This window comes from Myripristis murdjan, chromosome 4 (genome assembly GCF_902150065.1).
Source record: "Myripristis murdjan chromosome 4, fMyrMur1.1, whole genome shotgun sequence".
NCBI lineage: Eukaryota > Metazoa > Chordata > Actinopteri > Holocentriformes > Holocentridae > Myripristis > Myripristis murdjan.
Window position 1 is genome coordinate 18,016,564 of NC_043983.1, and position 24,957 is coordinate 18,041,520.

At 42.4% G+C, this 24,957-nt stretch overlaps 1 protein-coding gene across 4 annotated transcripts in view; it reads left to right on the plus strand.

Moving 5' to 3' along the window:
- The window catches only part of nhsa (Nance-Horan syndrome a (congenital cataracts and dental anomalies)), a 67,585-nt gene that overhangs the window by 34,128 nt on the left and 8,500 nt on the right, over nt 1-24,957 (plus strand). The window contains exons 2-8 of one of the 4 annotated variants that reach the window (XM_030048972.1): nt 17,628-17,780; nt 17,938-17,970; nt 18,241-18,365; nt 19,154-19,204; nt 19,680-19,742; nt 23,153-23,345; nt 24,801-24,932. In XM_030048972.1, coding sequence (XP_029904832.1) covers nt 17,628-17,780; nt 17,938-17,970; nt 18,241-18,365; nt 19,154-19,204; nt 19,680-19,742; nt 23,153-23,345; nt 24,801-24,932 — 750 coding nt within the window. The remainder of the gene's footprint in view (nt 1-17,627; nt 17,781-17,937; nt 17,971-18,240; nt 18,366-19,153; nt 19,205-19,679; nt 19,743-23,152; nt 23,346-24,800; nt 24,933-24,957) is intronic. The other 3 variants (XM_030048973.1, XM_030048974.1, XM_030048975.1) reach the window with 3 other exon arrangements.

Here is a 24,957-nt window from a genome sequence, read left to right on the forward strand (position 1 = left end):
ATGTAACATCACTTCTCCAGCAACATTGGCAGGTGTGCTGTTTGTAGGTTTTATAAATCGCTTTTGAATTATGTTTTGCCCATATCTTCATGTTTTCTTTGGTAAGGGTTCTGTTTTCCAAAGTCAGTCAACATGACTTTTACACTGATTTGTAGTTATTTTCATTTACATCAGTCTTTTGAGTTTATTTTTCTTGGTCTTTAGAGGTCTGTTTTTCAGTGGAAAAAAAAACTGAGTTGAACTTCACGGTTGAGGGCATATCACCCCTGTACATTTCCCATATTCTTCCACTGTTAAATGACTTACGAAATCATCTGGTATGTTTGGGCGGGTGGGCGGGGGTTGCGGTGGCATATGGGACGGTAATGGGGTCGGTTTCTCCCACGTTTGTGCCTTATGGGCCAAAATAGAATTGGTAAAGAGGTGTTGCTAATGCTGATCTGAACACTGAGGAGCTGAGAGACATATAACCACACTGAAGGGCAGCATGTCCACTACATGCAGACTATTTGACCCTGGTGTCAAGTTTCCTCTCACCATCCACACCACTGAAATCAGTAGATCAGACCCGCCCTCCATCCCCCCAAGTATAAAGGTAGCAGTTTATATCAGAAAATACATGGAATGTCTTTGTTTTTTTGGATTGTATGGATTGTGCACTAGCCATAACTTTGTTGGACAATAAACTCTCAGGAATGCGTCTATGTGTAAAGTGATGTTGGCACAGAGAACTGCTATGGCTGACCTCTCCTTAAGACCTCTCATTACTGTATTTTCCCTGGAAAGGATACACATAGACCATGAAAAAAAAAAAACTCACCAGAAAATGTTTTTAAAAGCAGATTTTTGAAATTTCCCTCCCAAGGGGTTTGCCTCGGGACTGCTTTAGCATTTCTGGGGAAGTGGCCTTTGAGAGATTTCAGCTCCTGACAACAATACTGACCCCCAAGAGACTCATAGTTCAGCATAGGCCAAGAATAGTTATCCGCTGATAGTATCTGTGGAGTCAAGATTGTGCTCCCATCAGTGCAGTTTTCCCGATATTGATACTTTAATGTTTGCGATTATGACACATAATAAAACTTCCAACCTCCAAAATGATGAAATGTAGCATTTTGTGAAATTTATATTATATTTATAATGTTTAGAGCCACATATCTGTTTTCTATCTGTTAATCTACTCTAAATAAGTGATTTTTGAGAGCATGCCAGTAAGATGTGTGTGACTAATGTAGAGAAATGAGAAATCACATCCTCTAGTGGATGTTATGCAGTTTTATTTCTATTTTGTTTCCTTTTTCTCTTTTAGTTGATTGAGGAGAGCCATGCAGTAGTCGGTGTATAATATGAATAAATAAATAAACAGAAATGCTGCACATTGTCCAATAATTGTTTTTAATAAGCTACTTTTTTGTGACATGACAGACTATAAATTGGGGAGCACTTGGATCAGTAGGCTGGTATTGGCCATTTGTCTGTTTCTGTTAGATATTTCTTTCTGTGTCAAGGCAGAGGAGAGAAGTCTGACCTACATTCTCTTGGGCTGTGACTAGTGTAAAACTGCCTGACACCACAGAGTGTGTCACCCACTGTGCCACGCCATTGGCTGCTCCCGCTAATTCCTTGTCACGGCATAACAACAGCACCCATCATTACCAAGATGCTGCTGCTGCAAATTAGCAGTGGGCACAGAAGGAGAGAGAGAGAGAGAGAGTCCAGAAACTGAAGCAGAGGAGGAAGGGACATAAAAGGGCAGTGAGTCAGAAGGTAGTTCCCTGGAAAGGACGGAAACAATGTGAGGACGATGACGACAGAGATTTCAGAGACCAGTGCCATGTCCCAGATGCTTTAGCAAATAACAAATCTAGAGGGCATAGCTGCTCTTTGGTTACAGCTTTGTGGAAAGCCACAAAGACGTCCCGCACTTTCAGCTGCACGGCTGTGATGTCTGTTGCTCGCAGCGTAATAACCAGCGACTGCCATGATGCGTCTATTGGCATCCAGTCCACAGGTCTTGCATTCAGGAAGCACTTACATGAGAGAGGCCTCCAGGGGCAGCAGGCCATTCAGAACGCAGGCCTACTTACTTCGCCCGAGACTACCTCTTAATTTTTTTTTTTTTTTTTGAGCAAAGGCCACTGACATGTGAGCTGCGTCCCATCAGTGGCGTGAGTCTGGCATGTGTAAAGCTGTGTCAAAGAGAAACACTCAAGGGAACACGCATCCAAAGATTAGAGTGAGGTGAAGATATTTAGTTCCTGTTCTGGATAACCTCACAACCTTTAGTGGAGATGCATGGGGCTTGTCTTTGAGCAGCAGTCACAAATAATCCAAACATAATGAAAGACATCTCGGCTACTTTAGCTACCATATGCTTTAGTGATTCCTCTTGAGCTGACAGACCAACTCGCTGTGTAGTACATTATGAAATAGTGTCTATTGCCTGATATTCAACTGTAATCATCTAATAATCTGTTTTTGCTCTCTTTTTTTTCATGTGTCTGCTGTCCTGCTGTTTTCTACTCATGAACAATAGGTAAGTATCATTGATTTTTTTTTTTTTTTTTCGTGCTACACCAGGGTTGGAATTACTAAAGGCTTAAACAGTGCTGGGAAGGTTACTTTTTAGTAATGTAACTATTTTAGTTACTTCATTAAAGTAAAGTAAATTATTACATTTGATTACATTTTCATTACTTTTCTAACAAATGTTTTAAACTGGAAAAAACAAGTTCATATCAGGCAGTGTAAACCTTACAACAGTACTCAACACCGAATGTCAAACATCATCAATTTAACTTGAATTAAAATCAGAATGTGTTGATTTTAAGCACAAACACAAAAACGAATCACAAGTATCTAGATTGCAAGCAACACACCGCCTTGACGAGGTCTAGTTATTTGTTATTGTTGTTTTCTCACTGTAGTTCAACACACATCTGCAGCCACAGACACAGACACACTCAGAGGAGCTGTTTGAATTTTTTTGTTCCAACAGCTGAGGTAGGACGAGCACACACTCACTTGAGCACATGTCTCCATGCATATGTGCCCATCACCATGGAGACACTGACTTAAAAATAACACACACAGTGGCATCCCTGTGTCACTTGCTGGCATGGGCCCATGTGAAGTGTCAGCGTGTCTTGGGTTTACATCGCAGTCATGACTCCCTCGGCTTGTGAACACACATGCACACTCATGATTTCCACGTAAACAAGCTCCTCTCTGTTTTGGTCTCATTCACAACAGCACATCGGACAGGCCAGCTCACCACACACACACACCCATATTGTCATACACTCGTTCTCCCTCCTGACACTACCCTGAACCCTGACACGCACACACTGCAACTGACACAGCAGGTTAGCTCTGCGACAGGACCATCTCCATTAGCAAATATTGAACATTTACATTCTATTATTGTGCCGAGTCAGGGCGGCAAACAACAGAAAGGTACATGTACTCTGAGATGGGCACATTCCCGTTGGGTATTAAGCTGAGCCTGGCATCTGTTTCCTGGCTTTTTCATGTCCCTGGTGACATGAGTGTTGCTCATGGAGCTTTTTTTTTTTGTCCCTACACCAATAGAACCCATGAAGATAATTTGTTTGCCGTGTGGTAGTGGTAGTTTTGTGGTCAATTTGCAGACATCCTAAAAGGTGCTGTTATGCCAGTCTTAACACCTGCAGTCATTGCGACACCCTTAATTGTTATTTGTGTGTTTAGGGGCTATATGGGTGTGGTGGAAGCCACAAGAAACCAGTATTAGTCTGATCCTGTCCATTGTTTCCATCGAAGCGAGCTGAGATTTACCACTGGCTGTCATTCCTGCCAGCTATGAGTCTGCACTGAGCCGTGCGGGCCGTGGGAGCTGGCCCTTTTAAAGTCTGCCCAAGTTGCATCACATCAGTCCACCAGGCCCTGCAGGGTTGTGCGGGCCCGCCCTCTCTAACTCCACCCACCTCTGAGGGATGGCACAGGGTCAACTCAGCCTTGTCCACTCCCTCCTAATGACTTTCCCACAGACGCAGACTCAGGTCACTGCCTACGGACCTGCCCTCAGTCTGACCATATTTGTTAGTTAAAGAGGTTTCCATTGCAATCATTCGGCTAAAATTTTGTCTTCGTTCTCTCTTTTTCCAAACCACACCTCTCCCTGAGTCTGCGTTATGGGTTTCCTTTTTCCCCTCGTCCTGTTTCTCTCCAGGCTCTCTGGCTTCACAGGCTGTCTGTTCTGCTTATTGTGCTCCGTGTGAGTGGCGAGTGATGCCAGTAAACTGGTGAAACCAGAGTCTGAGACGCACACAGCCTGAGTGTTTACACAGGAAACTGTGTGCAGAAAACCCTCTATGATTAAGCTGCTCAGACACTTATATAACAGTCTGCATATTCTTGTGTACCTTGAGCCAGGCCGGCAAACTAACAGCACAGGTCACAGTGGTGTTGCTGAATTTTGAGATTTCACCCAGCTTTATTATACTGGACATTATCCTTCTCCTATCTTTGAACACAGTGTTTTGTATGCACCTGCACACACACATACACACACACATAAATATATGTGCACCAGCCGGTTCACTGTTTCCATAACCCCCACAGCTCAGTCTTTGACCCGGGACTTGAATGCTGCACGGGCTTGTTGTACCCTCTGACCTCCCAGCCTGTCAGATATTGAATAACAACTTGATGAATGAGCAGCCTGCAGAGAACACGGGTTGTAGTTTTTTTTGTCGTGAACAAGTGGTCTGACACGCATCATATAGCATGCCAGTATTTATCGCAAACATGACACAAATTTCTTTCCAGGTGATTTTATCTATCATGAATCAGCTTTATATTCCTGTGTGCCCCCATTAGAATGGAACCAACTTTGTGCTTCTGCTTAACATCGGTGAAGTTGTCATTGCTATTTAACCTAACCGAGGTCTTGGCCGAAGAATAATGCCCATATTAGCTCTTAATAAAGGCTTATTTTTGTAATGGTTTTTGGTTACATTTCAGCTCTTTTTGATCTGTGTAATTTTACTAATACTGCCTGATATGTTGCCAGTTAGAGTTAAACTTCAGCCAAATCTGTCAGCACATTGTGTTTTGGTTTTGTTTTGATTACTAATTCAGTAGTATTTGGACTGCTACTTTCCATGACATTGCATGTTAAAACTATTTGTTGGCAATTTTTTTTCTAGTCATTCCTGCCTTGAAACCCTAAAATGTTGCCAGCTTGAGAAATATCTCTTCTGTCATGTAGCGGTTGTGTTCAAATTGGTATGTGTATTGGAGTTACAGGCATGGAATTATATATTACAAATCTCCATGCCTAGCGGGTGCTTTTGTTTTGACATTACATAATGTCTGCATCTATAGAGGCAGCATTTGTGCTATTCATTATACAAGTGACATCAGGGAACAAAATGAGCCCGATGAAGCATGTTGGCTTGGCAAAGAAACAGCCTGATGAAAGATTAATCTTCTTTGCTATTCTTTTCTTGTTTTTCTTGGCTTTGTGCTCATGGAAAGGTAAATCCAATTCCCCTCTGCTCATCCTGTCTGGCCACAGAGAAAACACTTTTGTTTCACCTTTTTAAATGCAGCCATATTCCCGTAAGTGCTCATTCTAGTGTTGACAGACCTTGCCGTGCAGTGGATGCTCACATTACTTCTCCTTATTCTGACTTCAAGGTTTTTCATTATCCTGCACATGATGGCTAACACTGCCCACTTCCAGTAAGCCCAGAAACTGAAATTCCTCTCTTGAATGCTTTTTACACTCCTACCTGGCATTCCCGCCTTTCTTGAGGCGCCTGCATGGGGAAACAAAAGCGGGAAGTCAAAGGGCACACAGTCTCATTTGTGAAACTAATAGCCCAGGTGTACCTGGAGGCTACAGAAACCTAGAGAGCCATTTGAGCAAAGGGACCAGAGCAGACACACCCCTTCCTCCTCTGCAGTCTCGTGAAGCCGAGCGTAAGCCTGTGTGAGCACTTCAAAGGGCCGGCGAGAGCAGGGACCCAGGCCAAGCTCAGCGGGAGAGCCATTACAGCCCAATAGGAGTCAGCTGTGACCTCAAAGACCGTTAAATGATGTGATATGAGAGGGTGTGCTGCAGCCCCCGAGAGGCGTCTGTAGCGAATCAGGAGGGCAGCGTGGTAAAATGAACTCTGTGCTGAATTAAGAGGTGTGCAGATTTTAATTATATTCGAGAGGACCTACTCTTTCTTATTTAGTTTTATTCCTCTAACTCATTCTTCCATTCATTTAGGTTGCACTTCACTCTGTGGTGCATTAATTAGACTTAATTGTTCATACTTTGTATTGAAATGGACATAAATTAAAAATAATATAACCCAAGTTAGACGGTAAACTACCAAAACACAACCTAATTAGACACCATAGTACAAATTATACTGTTATTAGGCACCAAACTGTACTGTTAGTCACCAAATATGGTGCCATATTAGACCCAGAATATGCTTTATTAGCCGGGACAAATTTCTAATTTCTGTCCACTTAGATACAAAGCATGACTAATTTTGTATAAATAAAGTGATTCAAAATAAAGAGCTGCCATTATTTATTTCCTCCATCTGGTGCATAAACACTCAGGAAGGGAGGGCTTGACATTTTGGAGCTGGTTATTTTGGCCAGAAGGTAGTTTCATGGGTAAGTCATTTGTCTTAATACAAGACATTTTCTCATAAACAAAAACACAAACAAGCCCTAAATGTAGTTTCCTCATATCAGCAAGACGTTATTTGCCAGTAGTTATTTGCCAGTAATTATTTGCCAGTAATTATTGCCAGTAATTGCTTTGAGGAATTAATTTTCATCAAATTGGGGGGATTGTTTGATTATTTTCCAACCAGTCTGCAGCTAGCAATTACTCTGATAGAACTGGAGGCAAAGTGAAGTGAGTGAGTGGAGCTCAGACAATAAGATGGCGATTTACTCAGTGTTTACTGATGTGGGCTGACCTCCCAGTCTGTATGCAGACCTAATAATGAGGTGTCTAGAGGTCAAGAGGTAGAGGTTCCTGAATGCAGGCCCTGACCCCTGCCGACCCAGCTGAGTGCCCCTGTAAAACACAGACAAACAAAATGATCACGTCCGTTAGCTTGGGATTGCCGTCATTGAGTTTTTGTTGAGCCTTTGCTTTCCATTTCGTCGCTTCATCACAACTGTGAGTCAGTCTTCCCCAAACAAGGGCTTAGCAGTATTGTTCAACATAATAGACTGGTGGATAAAAACAACTTCACAGTCTTGACAAGGCTCGATTTTATTCAAAACTTATTCAGCTTCTTTCTATATGCATAAACAAATAAGTATGATTATTTTTCCGAGTCTGGAATCAAGACAGATCTATCCAAGACATATTGTGGATGATTTCCTCTCTGTCTTCACCTGATCTGTGGGCAGTAACAGTGGAAACTGTGGCAGTGTGGTTTGACTTGTGAGTTTCTGGAATTGCATAATATTGTATAATTGCAGGACCTTTATTGTTCCACATGCTGGGAATATGAGAAAGGAGGCTGTTTCTTACTTTTTTTGTTCTTCAGTAAAGTCATGCTGTGTTCAGTCCTGGTTTACACAATTATATGCTGCGCTGAACATTATCGGCCTTGTTCTTTTGTACATAGCAAAGCCTTTATTAAACGTAAATGTAACAGGTTATAGACTGGTGTCAACATATTTAGATTGTAACTTGTCTACTGGAGAGAACAGTATGTAGCTCAAGGCCAGTACTAACCAGATGTGTTGCCATTATTTGTTCCTCTAACTCAGGGGTTTTTCAAACATTTTGTGGCCTGGACCACCAGGTTGACTCTCACGGTGCCCCGGACCCCGACTTCAAGTGACTTTACCCTCAGGATTCAGATATGAAAAGATGTTTTGGTTTGCGTTAATCACGGAAATGTCTAGGTGTCATATTTGTCAAATAAAGTCAAAGATAATGTTAAAATAATCACTCATACATAGTTTTGTGTCATAGTAATGTCTAGAGAGTTAACCCTTTGAAACCTGAGCATATTGACTTGATTTTGTTCAAAAACATGGGAAAATATTAGCAATAAAGAAGAGTAATAATTAAAGTTAAATATTTAAACATCACATCAGTGATGCTGGATTGACATAAGAGTTCCCTTGAAATTAAACTATTCCTCATTTCACTAAGGAAACCCGAAACCCCTGGGGGGCCCCGGACCCCCCTTTGAAAACCAGTGCTCCAACCTCCTCGTTCCTTCACCATTCCATCTATTAAATGCACAAATCATTGGCCTCTCAAAATGTTCATGAAAACCTTTCAGTCGTCCCTCCAACTGGATGTGAATTTTACTTAAACATGATGTGGGGCAGTTACAAAATGGTCTGTTCATTACTGAGCCATTAAACATGCTGTTTGCTATTGTAAACATCTGATGCACTGTAAATACTTTACAAAGGACCAGAGCATGCCAGTCGTTTTAACTATCAGTCAAAAGCAATCCCCACATCCCGCTCTGAGTTTGATCTTCATGTTTCTCTGAAGTTTCCTGCACATCTAGACTTTGCGTTCTCTCTCCAGAGGGAGAGATCTTCCCATGGGCATCATGCCTACTCAGTGATATGTGCCACTCTGGAGGTTTTAAAATGGAAAGTATTTCAAAGTGACCACAAGCCTGCTGTCCAACCTTGTTGTGGTAATATGAGCCAGCTGAGAAAACAGACCTCAGTTGCACACCACTCCTCTCCTCCAGCTCTGAATGCTGGGTGATCTGCTGGAGGATTTCATTGTCAGGAAATGGCCTATGGGCAGCATGGTTTCATAAATCATCCAAAATAATTTAAAATCATAGCGGTTAAAGCATGTGTGTTTAAGAATTGGATATGCTAAACATAAGAAATTTTATCGCTCTGTTGGGAAGTGTGTCACAATAGGGAAGCTTTGAGGTCTTGTCATAAGTGATGTGGGTTTTAGAATTTGATAAGTGTTTTTCCTGGGCTTTGCCATTGGTCTGAAATGTTTTTCTCTCTCACCAAGCTAATTGTGTGGGGATCCAGGTAACCACCGGTCAGTCTGACTGCTGTCGCTGTCAAACTAAATTATCTTGATAGGTTGCAGATGCTAAAGACATCTATAAAGTTGCAAGAATTCAAGCGAATGAGCTACTGTTTGAAATGGCTCATTTGCTAGATCATTTTTTGGGGACAAGCAGAACTTTTTGTTCATTGTTGGACACCACATTTCTTCATCGTCTTATTTAATGGAAAGGTTGTGATATGTCTTGGATTTTCCCCAACTCGTCCTTCCTCACGCATCCCTTTATTTCCAGCCAGCCTGTACCTCCCAGCACACGCAGACAAACAGACAGTTTGGAGGTCCAGGCACCGCTCCAAAATCTGAGGGAAGACCAATGTGTCATGAAGCCCTAGTATGATTTAGTTACACCACCAGACACGTTTTCATGTGTGGGCTTGTGGCACAGCCAGCGCGTGCTGACGTTTTGACCCCGAGTAAGGAAATGGAGCCAGACGTAAGTGTAATGCAGTTAAATACGAGCAATTTCAGGCACCTGAATTATTTTGCCGTCTGTGGTGATATCAGAGTCACACAAAAGTGCAACAGTGTTGAATGAAAAATGGATGAATGCAACTGCATATACTTTGCTTGTTTAAGAAGTTAAGAGATTGTAAATAGATTTACATTTTTATTGTCTTTAGTTGAACGAGTGGAGCTGAGGTATAGTAAAAGTAGTATACCGATGGTTTTATTGCAGCTTAGGAGCCCTCTGCTCTGGTACAGTACCTGAGGGAGCTGAGAGCAGCATCAGACTGCAACAATAGCTCATTTAGCCCCCCGTTGGCCTTGTGGTTCCCAGCATCGCATTCCAGCCAGAGGTCACAGGGCCCACCCATTATCCCACATCAAAGTTACCGACAGCTCCAGGTGAGGCAAGGCGGGCGACATTTGAATAGGTGTGCTGGCCCTTTTATTTTTAACCACTTTGGAAGAGGACGAGAGAGAGATGCAGTGCAATAGATCAGACTTTCAGTTTTCCACTACAAAGTGAGTCTTAGCTTTGTTTGGCCAGCACATGCTGAAATGTGTATTTGTGTTGGATGACAGGTCTGCAAGTTTTCTTAATCTCTGGCACACGTGTGCTGGCACTGAAAATGCTATGCAATCAAACACATTTCAGCTCTATCTCAACGGACTCCTTGGCAGTTAAGAGCCAAGCTGGCACCAAATCACGGAGCAAGCTAGGGTTTGGCCCTCTGTTATGTACACTGAAAAACCAGATTAGGAGTTTGACCATCTTGTCCAGTAAAGGTCTCCATCGGGTACAAACTGAAATCACTATATGAGGATGCCGTAGTTGTTTAAAGGAGGTCACGTGCATATGATGGAAGAGTAATAATTGATTTTCATGGGCAAAATGGCAACTTATGACACATTTTTTAACAGCATGAATGATTTCACTGGAATTAATGATTTAATATCACATTATTATAGTAGTAGTAGTAGTAGTAGTAGTTTTAGCAGTGATATTAGTAGTAGCAACAGTATTAACAGGGAAAGAGACAGAAACACATGGCGAGAGTGAGTGATGCAGTGGAATGACCAATGATGGAAAATATCTTTATGTGAGAAACATTGTTTCAGATCATTGTTGTTTTACATCATGTTGGGTAAATGTATATATTGCCTCTCAGCACACAGAGACATGTATGCTGTAATTATCCTCTCTGTGATGTCGAAAGTTGTTGCAGATCCACTCAGGGTTTACCTTTGCAGAGCGTCCCAGCAGGGGCCTGGCCTGTCGTGCTTTGCGTCTTTGAAAGCATTCTCCTACCTCTCACCTGCTGCAGCGGGTCAGCAGCGCCGACACTGCCATCAGTTGAGAGGATGTGGGCTCAGAGCGGATTACCGGGGAGACGGGTATTACTGCATGCCTACTGGCTTGGGACTCCACTCTTTGTGTGTTACTAATCAGACCTCAGAAAGGACTTTCTCCACCAGATGACCACCAACACTCACTGGAACAGCAGCATTGTTTTCAGGGTTGGACCGCCTTTCGATGGTTCCAAAGATATTTAACTCTTAATCGTGTTTGGCAGCAGGAAGAGTTTGGATAATTTTCTCATCAGACTAACCTGTAAGTAACCAGTAACATTTTATTTCCTGCTAGCTTCAGGTGAGCTCAGTTCATTCATTTATCACGTGTATAGCAAAATCCATCTCGCCCTTAATCCAGAAATACTGTTCTAAACATTTGTTTTCAGTCATATATAATTTATTGAATAGCCCATAGATTACTGCATTTGCTAGCCACTTGCTTACATTTAATTTACATCACAGTTCCGGATTTGATTTATTCAGAGTGGATTAACAATTTAGCCAAAGACTGAATCACAGTGATACAACATAACGGTGCTTTTACACCGTAACAGTTTATCATAATCAAGTGAAGGATGCAAGTATTCACAGTCGTACGCATCATTTGGCATTCCTCTAAACCCTCCATGATCCTCTATTGTGGGTTAAGCGGCCAGTATTGTTTCAGTGGTTTGGATTAACGCTCCTACTCTCCTCTAGCAGACCAGAAACAGATTAGTGGCAGCCCAAGTCAGAGGCAGGCTGGGCCATCTGTACCCAGCTGCGGGGGGCTGGGGTGGGGAGAGGGACGTGGGGGAGGAGTGTGAGTAGGCCTGCAGATGTTCCAGTCGGTGTGTGGCAGTAGAGCTGAGGGACATGCCTGTAGAGACATGGCTCTGGGAGGACCAGAGTCATTTCAGGTGACTGTAGGAGGCAAAGATAGCGAGTAGGAGAGAGATACACTGACTGACAACTGAATGCCTCACTGACAATCGGACAGCTCCGCCATGGCTCTAGGATGCTGTGTTGCACTCACATCCCAAGGTATTGTATAATTCACCGAGTTGCATGTACTTTACTTTTCTTTTGCTCTGCTGTCTCTTTGACCCGAAAGTGCAAGTCGCTGCATTGCCTACAGTTGTTAGACATGTGTGCATGTTGTCTGCATTTTGTTGAGCATCGTCACAAGAAGTGAGTTGTGTTGACAAGTTCAGAGTGCGCTCTCTCTCTAAACTAAGTGTTTGACACGCTTGCTTATCTAATTTGCATTGTTAGTCTACCCTCTGACAGGTTGCCACATTGCTGGTGACATGTTGAGATGTCTGCGTTTTCTGTGCCATGCCGCTCAGTAGGAAGGTTCATAGCGGCAATGTCTGAGCCTTTGTTTCCTGTGTTTGAATTAAAAAAAAAATAAAAACATAAACAGCCTAAAATCTCCATCTTGACAAGTCATTTAGTCTCCTGTTCTGTGTTAAAGTCTTTCTTCAAACAAATGAAAAAATCTACCACTAGGATGAGATAATCCCACGTGTTTCCAATGCTAATCACCTTGTTTCCAGAATTTCAGATTTTCCAGAATGTCATTTTCTTGACATTGGTGGGCTTTTCTGCTTTGTTTCTGCTTTATTTCAACATATTTACACTTGTTACCAGAAAAGTTCATGAACAAAGTGAAAGTGAGAATAAATGACTTGTTAAGATGGAGATTTTTTGCAGTATATTTCTTTTGACTTTTGAGTGTGGATGCCTCCGCCTCAATGCACCCGACTATACACATAAAATGCACAGAGATGATTGCAGTATATGGTCACTCATCAGACTATTCAATGAAGTTCAATGAGGTCTGTCTTACGTGTGACCTAATGACTGACATCTGTGACAGTGTTTTCCCAGGCTGCTGGCAAATTGTAGGTGTGTGAGTGTAAGTGTGGGTGTGAGAGTGGGCTAGGCTCCTGTCTGGGCCAGAAACTGAGTAATTACAAGGCAGAGGTAGTCTGAGGACGCAGGCTTTCATCCCCTTCTTCTGCCCTGGAGGGCTGCTGCCAGTGCTGCGAGTGAGGTATGGGATGGGAAGATCTGACAACACAGTTTAGATCCTGCTGCAGATGATGAAGTGGACAGATTGATAGGCTCTGTTGAAGCGCAGATAATAGACTCTGTGATTTCACCCCCCAGCAGCGTGCTCAGGCTGATTCTTAGTGAAAGGAAGTCAGAATGAATGAAACCAGACAGAAGGTGTCCAGCTTCCTGTCTCCCCCAGTCAAAAACTCCTTGTGCAGTCCAATAGGAATGTCCAAAATATAATAGAATCCATTTGGCCTCCTCATATTTTGGATCCAAGGCTTCAGAGTGATATTGGACCGTCCAGCTCCTATAAATTCTTTCTGCTGGATTCTTAAAGGACCTTTTGCTGGAAGACTTGCTGTTCTTCTCACCCACAGACATGTGGCTCTTATCTGTGCTGTTGAGTGCTTTTGGCTGAATAAGGCCACGTTGAAGATCACTCAGCGCGGCTGTGAAAGAAAGGGAAAGCTGGCAAGAGGTCAATGAGATGACTGAGGGTTGATGTGTGTTTTCTTTGGCCTCATTTGGGGCAACAGCTGACCATGCTCCCATTAGAGGCCATTCCCCACAGAGGCAAGACTGCTGTCCTCATTAAAATAATAGATAGGCCTACACATTTGTTTACATTTTAAAACTTTTCTAAAGTCCTTTTAAGCATTGTTGTACACAGCCTCATTGAAGTAAAAGTTAGAGACTTTGCTGAGCTTTCGTGGAAGGAAGTCCTAATGTGTTTTTTGGCCTGGGGAAGTCAATAACAGGGAGCGGGGGATGGAGTCAAACGTAGTTGCTGTTACCCTGTCAGATGGGTTTTAGCTTGCTGGAGCCATTACTACCAGGCCTGTCAGAGGGTATCACACTGCCAGGCCAACAGTTCATATCTCAGCAGGGAGCCAGGGAGGGGAGAGGCCTGACAAACACGGTCAAAGCACTCATAACTCCCTGACAGATCACTTGTAACTTTCTCTATAAGTTTTTCACCACAGTCCTCACCACAATTGCATAATTTGTCATGCATTTAAAAGACAGTGCAGGCTTGTATCATCTTGTGTATTATTACATGCATGCAAACACACACCTGTAGGGTGAAACAGAGCCATACAGTGAGATACCTACAGTATTACCTGTGACTGAAGTAAGTCATTTTCTCAGCAAGAAGCAGTGCTGCTCCGCACATGGACATCCTCCTTTGATCTCTGTAATGCTGCTCACCTCCCACAACTCCAGCTGCTCTCTTCGTTGAGGAGGAGACGCAGCAGAGAGCTTGTTTTCAGGTCAGCAGGGTCACTGCAGAGAGTTATTAAATCACTCTGGGATGTTCTATGCTGTATGGAAAGATCAGAGTGTCTCTGGGTAATACATGAGCATATTGCCTCTCCTGGGAGCTTATTTTTCTGGGCATTGTAGCAATGCTATGGTGCCACCACACATGCCATTTGTTGAAAATGGACTGTGCCGCTTTAATGTCAGAGAAATTAACAGTAGCAGAACTGGTAGAAAGGTGGACAATAGTTTGATATACACCAGGATGGAGAGAGGCTTTGATCCAAAGCAGGGCTGAGCAAAATGATCTGCTGGGGCTTCAGTGTGATGTTGCTCTGGGTCTCTTCTGGGCTTTGGCAGCAGTCAGGAGCTGAACTCTTTTGAATCTCTTTTGAGGGAGAGAGGCTTAGCTGCTGTTTTCTGGCTGAACTACAAAGTGAAGTGAGGGCCTGCTCAGCTGAAGCTGTGCGGTTGCACTTCCATTAGACATAGAGGTCAGACAGGGTGTCTTTCAATCAAGTTGCCAGGTCAAGGCCAAGCCTACAGATGTCAGCCAGGTAGGGTATGTCTGGCAGATGTAGATGTCTGGTAAACCAAAGGATTAGCAGCATTAATCCTCATGATATTACTTGGATCCTTCCTACACTTGTAAGATGTTATCTCACACTGCTCCTTCGCTGATCTGTTTATTCATACCATAAATGATATGCAGTGTAATACCTGACTAAAGTCATAGATTACATTTACATTACGCTTTCTGTTTCTAATAAAAATGATCTGTAGCATAGATTTGGTCTTATAAACTTGCAATTTGTTTAGCCGCAGTGCTCTGTAGAGATTCTGACCTAGATTGGTCTGCCTTAATACTTTTGCTTACTAATGACTAAAGCATCAGAGCAAAGAGGGGGTCACAGCAAGGGTGTGTGTGTGTGTGTGTGTGTGTGTGTGTGAGAGAGAGAGAGAGAGAGAGAGAGAGAGAGAGAGAGAGAGAGAGAGAGAGAGGGGTTCAGGGGTATTTGTGTTTTGGAGAGAGGTCTTTGTCATTGCTGACAGGTATCAGTTTATTTGTAAATGATTTTCTATTGCACGTTATGTAGAAAGATGCTAGTTTAAATCACTTTTACTTGCATTTTCATGCAAAAAAAAAAAAAAAAAAAAAAAAAACACACCCAGACAAACAGGCCAAACAACACTTTTCACTATCTAACCCTTTCCCTCTACCCCAGGCCTTACGTGCACTACATGTAATCTGAGAGTTGAGAGTCTCCCTCAACGCAACCTGAGGAGGTGTGAGGGGGTAATGAGATTACTCCAAGGAGTTTTCTGCATTTAGAGAATGAAAGTCACAGTATCAGGTTGCATTAATCCCTATTGTATAGCTGTAGTTAATAGTATTGCATTATTAACAGGCTAGTTAACGTTGTATCTGATTATCTCTGCTTGATTTTCTCAAGTTTCAACTATACTCTACTATTCCTCCATTTCACCACTACCTTGGATCCCAAAAGCCTTGTTTGCAATGACTGTTTCTAATATTTCTTTCAGTGTTAACATCTAGAAGTATTTTTACAAGACAGAAGAAGAGTGTGCTGACTGATGATGGCACTTAATAGCAGCTTAATAGCAGCTCAGCATTTTCTTTCATGCTTGTACCCATCAATGCATGCATAGAAAATACATTCATACAGAACCTCAATTGCTCTCAATGGACTGGCACTGTAATGGAAAGGTCATTAGCTACATTTGTCAGGGGCTGTGGATTAAATTTATGTAAGGTTAACCCAATACCCTGCTCAAACCTTAACCAATATATGGCCATAAGTATGCTGCAGTGGAAATTCAAACATTTCCTTTGGTTTGTTCACAGTGCAAGCTGAGCTCAGTTAGGCTGCCGCTTGGAATAAATGCAGTGCAAAGATACTGGCTTTTAAAAATAATACAGGGGCAGCAGGGTGACGTAGTGAGTCAGGCACTTAAACTGGTGCTGGCAAGCATCCACTCTGCTTAAGTGTCCTGAAGCAAGGCACTGAATTCCTGTGGCTATACTGTTATTTAGGTCTAACTTCACTGTAGATGGGATGTGGGAAAAGAGAAATGGAACAATAAAATGTCATATTAACACTACATTACATTATTATTGTTAAAAAATAATAAAAATAAAAAAACACCTATTTTTTTTCTCCACTGACTTCCTTTTTGTTGCAGTACTTGCCATTTCAAGAATTTTTCAGTTCCTTCACTGGCATATGCTGTTATCAAGAAAGATATTATCAAAACTATATGAAATGGTAGTCTGAGCTTTGTTCAGACTACCACTTGTTGCTGGCTCAAAAGAGACTTTGGGGAGCTGTATGCAATTTGAAGAGGGAGCAGTTGCATCATATTGTCCAAAGTCTGCAGCTGATTACACAGTATTTTAATAGTATTTTAGGAGTGGGGAATAAAACAGCAATGAAGCAGTAATTGTTACGGCACCTGGGAAATAATTCAATGTGCCAGATAAATACTTTCCTGATCTGTTAATGGCTCACGGTGTCTAATAACAGCTGGAGGCCCTGACACATCAAAGAAAAGCATCTGGATTTATCATTAGAGGGACTCCGGCACTACCTACTGTAGTTAACATGACCTGTGTGAGGTATCCTGTTAGTCATGGCATTTGCACCATTGTGCCGTTATTCTTTTTCCCCATTATTGCATGTGATGTAACTTTGAGGAATTTCCTGACTGGCATGTAGTAAGAAATATATGACACGGCTCCAGCTCCACCAAAAGTTGAACATTTTGAACCATTTTCTACAGAATATAGGGGATTGTAGCTGCTACCGTAAACAGTGAATGAATGGAATCTAGTCTCTGTCTGCGAACAGTCCTCTCTGACTGAAAACTGAAGATACAGGTTATTTTAGAAGCATTTCAATAGTTTCATAGTGTCATTATGTATCGGCTCCCTAGCACTGATATTACGTCGATTGCACTTAAAATCAGTAACCAGTGGGTTGTGTTGGTGGCTCTGTTGTCTCAGGTACATCCCATACACCAGTGATGTCTTGGGATCAAATCTGGCCTCCTTCACATGCCATCCTCCAGTCTCCCTTTACTGTCTAATGAAGCAGAATGACATAAAAAAATAATTTTTAAAACAAAAGTCAGAAATGAATGTAAGTTACTGGTTCAGTCAATATATGGTATTGGGTGGCCTACGGGTTCATAGATGCATAAGGACCTCTTAGTGGCTGGTGATGTTATTGGCTATGATGCTGTATCGCTTTAGCAGTTTTTTGGAACTTAATTGCAGTCAACACGTCATATCTGCATCCTGACTTTGTTACAGTGCAATACTTTATACATGTTGAGGGCTTTCTTGGCGTGTGTGTCAAATTGGTCTAATTCAAGTGCTTAATTTGTGGAATACAAGTCTCACTGTGTTCCTCCCTCTCCCTGACAGCTGTGTCTAACCTGGATGTGGAGAGTAAGCTGACAACACACTACCAAGCCCCCTGGCACCAGCAGAGGAACGTCTTCCACCCATCCACACGGCCAGCATGTGTAGAAGAGCTTCACAGGCATGCCAAACTGAGCCTGCGGGCCCTGCAGAGAGGTGAGGCCCTGAGCACCACTCAGCCCCTTCTGTCATGCGCCCTCACTCTCTCCATGCATTGCTTTTTTCCAAACTGATCAGCGTTTTTTATTTGTCTTCTGCATGCCCTAAAGAAACACTGACTTCTTTTACTTTTTGTTTTGCATCATCTCACAAGCCACTTCTGGGATACGTGCCTCCCGCCGTAAAGGTCTGCATCTTGTTTTCTGTAGTTGTGTCATTCTGCCCCTTAGTGGACATTACTGGCTACTGCACTTTAGAGCTTCAGAAGTAGAGTGTAGTACTAGCTATTGTGTGCCCTGTATTTGCTCTCGTAGCCTGTGTCTGCTCTGAATTTCCTATCATTGTGCCTCTTATCTCTGATTCATGTGTTTTAGAATGTTTTAATCTTCACCATTTTACACCTAAATTTGCATGAGCATTTTTGACTTTAATAAGTTTTACATCGTCTCTATGGCAGATCAACAGCAGAGAAGCAGCAGGGAGAGGAGAGTCACCATCTCGATCTCGGTGGTGCCCCCTGCGCCTTCGTACCCCTCACCACACACCCAGAAGCAGGACCAGAGGGCCAGGCATTTGACAACGGTAAGAGCTCCACATTAAATAAAATGTTACTAAATCTACCTGCAGTTAACCTTGATTAATGTTATGCACACTTGTTGCTGCCTATTCCAATAGATACTTTATTATAGCAGCATTAAAAGATTTCCTTTAAATATGTTGAACAGGAGAGCATGTGAGCACAGCAACAAAAACAACGGTTGACTGTCTAAATAAACCTTCTGCTTGAAAAGTTTTTTGTGCAAAAACATGTATCTCCATTGTAATTATGACTGTAAACAGTGTATTTTCCAGGTAACACCAGTCAAAAAATCAGACTAGTAGGTGAAAGCAAAGGCGATATTGGATTTTGTGACAAAATTTTGGCTTTTAGATTCAGAAAGTAGTTTTTGTGAAACATTACATACAAAAGCCAGTTGTTGTTTTTTTTTTCCAGGATTGGCATTTATCTGTTGTTTTTGTTTTTTCCCCCTTTATTTGTAAATGTCACATTAAATTATTTGACCTTACAGCTGACATTTAGGAACTCCATTAAATTAATGGTGTGCACTTATTGTTTCTCCTTTGATTTTCTGTTCATACAGCATTGCATTTAATAAATTGTTCATTTTTATAATAATGTTTTATAGAATAATATGATATAAATAATGTTATAAATGCATGCATTTGCTCTTTTTAGCGTGAATTAAGTCCCTATAACATTTTTCATTTGAAGGGGACAGTCCCTCTGCTCATGAACTTTACATGGAGATGCTTTCCATGCCACTTTATTAATGTGCTTTTGAGTGAAATGTGTGTTTCTCCCCCCAAAGCAGCCAGAGAGACATGTTAGAGATGCTTCGACGCAGCTAGTGCAAACACAGGTAAAGAAGGAAGTGGACTGTGTTTGTACTACGTTTCATGTGCCATATTTCTTTTCTCGGTCGAGTATAACCATTTTTTTTTTATTTCATTTGACACTGTTTTTGAAGTTTGTTTTTGCATCATCATAGATGAGCAGCCTGAGATGATGGTGTCATAAGCCATCTTTGTTTTTATCAGTAGCACTCCAGGAAGCAGTGCAGTGCTTTTGCCCCCCAGTTCCACTGATAATTCTCTAATACACTCTCAAACACACTGCCGCTCACTGGTCACAGATGTTTTCTTCTTCAGCTCCACAAGCATAGTTTTCCCTGTCTTGGATGGGTTTCCCTGTCTGCACCAAGTCCATACATTCCTCCTCTTTCAGTTGACCTCAGTGTTGTTGTTTTTTGTATGTCCATGTTGAACAACTTTATGTTTGTGAGAGTTCATTTTTTTTGTTTTTGTTGTCCTTTTGTTTTTTGCCTTTGCATTTAGTTTGAAAACACCCGCTCCTCCTCCCCTACCGAATGTTGCCACTTCTCTCCCTGGAGCAGAAAGGTATTTGTCTCCTCCCTGCTTACTGGCTCCTGTGTGCTCTAACACAGTATTTCACAGTTCCTTACCTGTCCCTGTTTACTTTAACTTTCTAATTTACATAATGCCCCCCCCCTCCCCTTTTTTTTTTTAAATGCATGGCCACATTCAGTACATTCAACACTGGGAGGCCGCTTTCTCTGGCAGTGTTATTGTCATGCTCCGCCCACTGAGTGATATATGACAGCATCAGTATTAAAAAAAAAACTACAAATTAAAAAAAAAAAAAAAAACTGCTGGAGAGCACAGATGTAAATCAGCTGTTTTCATGGACACTGACACATCATACACTATATTACCAAAAGTATTCGCTCACCTGCCTTTACTCATACTATGAACTGAAGTGCCATCCCATTCCTAACCCATAGAGTTCAATATGATGTCGGTCCACCTTTTGCAGCTATTACAGCTTCAACTCTTCTGGGAAGACTGTCCACAAGGTTGAGGAGAGTGTTTATAGGAATTTTTGACCATTCTTCCAAAAGCGCATTGGTGAGGTCACACACTGATGTTGGTCGAGAAGGCCTGGCTCTCAGTCTCCGCTCTAATTCATCCCAAAGGTGTTCTATCGGGTTCAGGTCAGGACTCTGTGCAGGCCAGTCAAGTTCATCCACACCAGACTCTGTCATCCATGTCTTTATGGACCTTGCTTTGTGCACTGGTGCACAGTCATGTTGGAAGAGGAAGGGGCCCGCTCCAAACTGTTCCCACAAGGTTGGGAGCATGGAATTGTCCAAAATGTTTTGGTATCCTGAAGCATTCAAAGTTCCTTTCACTGGAACTAAGGGGCCAAGCCCAGCTCCTGAAAAACAACCCCACACCATAATTCCTCCTCCACCAAATTTCACAGTCGGCACAATGCAGTCTGAAATGTACCGTTCTCCTGGCAACCTCCAAACCCAGACTCGTCCATCAGATTGCCAGATGGAAAAGCGTGATTCATCACTCCAGAGAACGCGTCTCCACTGCTCTAGAGGCCAGTGGCGGCGTGCTTTACACCATTGCATCTGACGCTTTGCATTGCACTTGGTGATGTGTGGCTAGGCTGCAGCTGCTCGGCCATGGAAACCCATTCCATGAAGCTCTCTGCGTACTGTACTTGGGCTAATCTGAAGGTCACATGAAGTTTGTAGCTCTGTAGCAATTGACTGTGCAGAAAGTTGGCGACCTCTTTGCACTATGCGCTTCAGCATCCGCTGACCCCTCTCCGTCACTTTACGTGGCCTACCACTTCGTGGCTGAGTTGCTGTTGTTCCCAAACGCTTCCATTTTGTTATAATAGAGCTGACAGTTGACTGTGAAATATTTAGGAGCGAGGAAATTTCACGACTGGATTTGTTGCACAGGTGGCATCCTATGACAGTTCCATGCTGGAATTCACTGAGCTCCTGAGAGCGGCCCATTCTTTCACAAATGTCTTGTTTCACAGTCTGCATGCCTGAGTGCTTGATTTTATACACCTGTGGCCAGGCCAAGTGATTAGGACACCTGATTCTGATCATTTGAATGGGTGAGCGAATACTTTTGGTAATATAGTGTATATTCACATGCACACCCATCTGTTTTTGTAGTTCATCTGTAGATCCAGTCAGCTGCAGTATGCCTGGAATGTGTGTGTGAGGGCCACAGTCACAGCCGCCTAGCAGCCTGGGTTTCTATAATGATAGGGTCGGCTACATGCAGCTTGTGCCTGTGATTACCCATGATCCCTCTGTGCTGTGATCACCCTGAAACCCTTCCTCACTGCACCCATCCTTGAAAGACTTGACAGCCTGCTTAAGTTTTTCTCTGTAGCTGCACTGCTGCTGCTGTTTCGTCAGCATATATGATACCGTTTTTTGGATTGCCGCTGTGATTAAATTAGCTCTCTGGACAGGCATGAGGCACAAGCACCAAAACACTGCCTCTCCTTTTTTTTGTCTGCCTTTTCCTCTCTCTTCTTCTATCACGCATGCTTGTTTACTGTCCTTCCCTCTCTCTGTTTCTCTCTCCTCCTTTTTTCTTCTGTGACCCGCTCATCCTCTCTCACTCAGACACTCCTAAAATAACCAATGCGCCTTTCTATTCTAAAAACAAATCAGCTGTAAATGTACTCCCTTTGATTTTTTTTTTTTTTTACTAGTTGAGAGAAGTTGCCAAGGAAACCGGTTTCTTTTGTGGCCGGTGTTTTGTCAGGGTCTCATTGGTCTGCTGGGAACAGAGAGCACAAAGGCTCAAGAGCTGGCTTTAAATGGGGGTGGGAGGTGGGGTTTTGGAGGTGGGAACCAGTTCAGCCTGAGAATCACTCCCAGTTTCACATGTGCCTCTCTGTAGGATTCCAAAGGTAAGCGCTTTCTTCCCCAGATTCATTTGGCATTGAGACTAAAGTTATAGGAGATCTGTTACCATATTCCAGGTTTGAAAGAGAGAAGTGGGCCACGGTTAAGGAAAAAAGTTTTGGAGTTGTGTAATACTCACACAGGAGGACGATGCATGTGAGAAGGAGTGCAGTGATTGATACTGAAGCTGTTCCTCAGTGGATTGCCTCTGTGAGCTATTTCCTCTCTGATACTGCAAGACAGCACTTATTATGCAGGAGAATCACATAGATGCAGTACATTGTCAAAACATGACCTAAGAGTTTAGGCTTTCCAAAGTGGCGCCTTGCAGCTAGAAATTACTGTTTACACTGCTTGTCACATCTCTGTTATGTGCAGTAGTCGCTGGTTGAAACTTATGGAGTTTTTTTTTTCATGTGGAGCAAATATAGAGCAACTGAAGGTGTCAAATTTATCATGATATATACTGTGTGTGCCAAACATTTTACTGTACACTCTCACAACAAACTCGGGTACTGACTTGTATTTGGTTCTTTAGTATTTAGTCAGTTTGGTGATCAATGCTGTAATGATTTTAGCATATGTTTCCCACTTCTGTTTTTAATGTTGGAATTCTTATTTCTACATTATTTCTTTTGCATGAAGCCTACAATCTTGATTCTTTGAATGTTTCTTGTGTTTTCCTTTCTTTTAAAGGCATGCCTCTTACTTCTGTAATTTAATGTATTCTGTGCAATGCACCATGAGCCTTAAACTCAGTTCCTGGAAGGGCATGTGTATTGATTTTACCTCTAATCACAGAGTAAGCAGTTCTTGTCTCAGCTTAATGCGCAACTAATCTCTACATCTAGTCTACAACCCTTTCCCAGATAAACACTTAAGAATTTCACAACACCAATGTAATCGTTGACTTTCATCACTGGAGGTGTTCTGTTGAAACACCAGCACATAACCCTCTCTGAAGCTGAGTTTCATATCTAATATTCTTTAGTCCCTTTTTCATGTAATGCCTCCTGACAATATTAACTTGAACATGCAAATGTCCATCTGTTACAGGCTGTGCCCTCTGACCCTGACACTGAAGGGGTGGCTCTAGGCCACCGGTCTAAGTATCCTATCCCTAACATCCCCTCCACCCTGGACAAGCAGACTAACTGGTCTAAAGCCCTGCCGTTGCCCACCCCAGAGGAGAGAATGAAAAGTGATTCCCAAGTGATCACCTCATGTATCATCCCCATTAACGTCACTGGTAAATTTCAAGCCCCATGTCTGGATTTTCTTATTGTTGTGTGTGTGGTTCAAAGGACAAGTTACCCAAATACTTTCAGTTTTCAGATGTGGCTAATGCGAAGAAGTAAAATGTGGTGCATGGGACTCCTGACGAAAGCACATCATGTCATGAGCCATCTTGATTAGATTGATCAAGACAAGTTTGACTTGTTGACTAGGTTTGTTCAGCTAAGAGGTAGCCTCAGCAATACAAGCTTTCTTCAGTGAGTCTTCCTTTCACTGTCCATTCAGTGTGTTTGTCAGTGCTATGAAGAGGGGAAACTACCAGTCACATGGAATGAGACACACATTTCCCTTTTATGTATGTGCCTTAAACTATAGTGTGGCTGCAAGGATTGTAAGGAAAGTTTTGCTCACAGTCACCACTGCTTTCCCCACTCATGAGTTTTGGCACTGAAAACTTGAACATTTGTGGCATAGTGTTACAGACCTTAAACATTCTAACAGAATTCTTTAATTTCTGCAGTTAGTTATAAAACCTCGTCATTAACAAAGGCTTAAATTGAATGCCAAAGAATAGCACATGCTCAGAAAATTCATTTAGAATGTGCAAGTCATGCTTTGTACCCTATTAACTTCCTCATGGTTAGATGCTTTGTTTGTGCCTGTGATTGCAAAGAGGGAAGATGCTGTGACATGAATGCCAATTAGTCCTGTCCAAATTGTGAAAAGGCCTGCCCAATTTTATTTACTCTCACTTGCATTGACTCAAAGGAGAGTTATAAGCTAAACGCTGGCTGGGTCAGAGACAGTTGGGAAGAAACCGCACATTGTAAGCAAAGTGTAGCAATCGCCTTGGTGCTGAGAGGCCTGACCAGGTATCACATGACAGTCATGAAGTGAGCTAAGCATCACAACAAGAAAGTACAGAACCTAAACTTAAGCAGAGCCCTTTGCAGATTTACATTAGTAAGATAGGGCCTAACATGGTAAGTGATAAGAGAGAGGACTTTCTTTGTGGAAATGTTTTTCGCTTTTTCCTGACTGTGAGGATTTTTCACCTCATGAACACACATTTTAATGCTCATTGAATCATTTGTATAATTTCTTATCTATGTGCAAGATGTCTGTTATATTGGTTGAAAGTCAAAATTGTTCTCCATTTCATTTGTTTGTTTGCTATATGTTTGATGATGCAACAACTTTGGTGTATTACAGTGCGCCAAAGTGTACTCTCCACTCATGTTTGAAAAGCACATCCTGAGTTAAGGCTCTCAGTTATATCTGGGCTACACTGTGGTTGGTAGCGCCCTCAGACGTCCGTCTGTCCATTTTTCACTGTTATTTTTGTAGGATATGTAATTTTGTTGGACTAAATGTTATGGGTTTTCCAGAGACAGCGTGAGAATTAAAGGGGGAATCACTGCAGTCACCACCAAACAAAGATTCCTCACATGTCCTGTCTCCCTTGCAGGGGTTGGCTTTGACAGAGACGCTAGTGTGCGCTGCTCGCTTGTTCACTCGCAGTCTGTGCTTCAGAGGAGGAGGAAGCTAAGGAGACGGAAGACTGTCACCGGCATTCCCAGACAGGTGCAGCAAGACTTAGGTATGTAACTTGTTTTGACTAAACT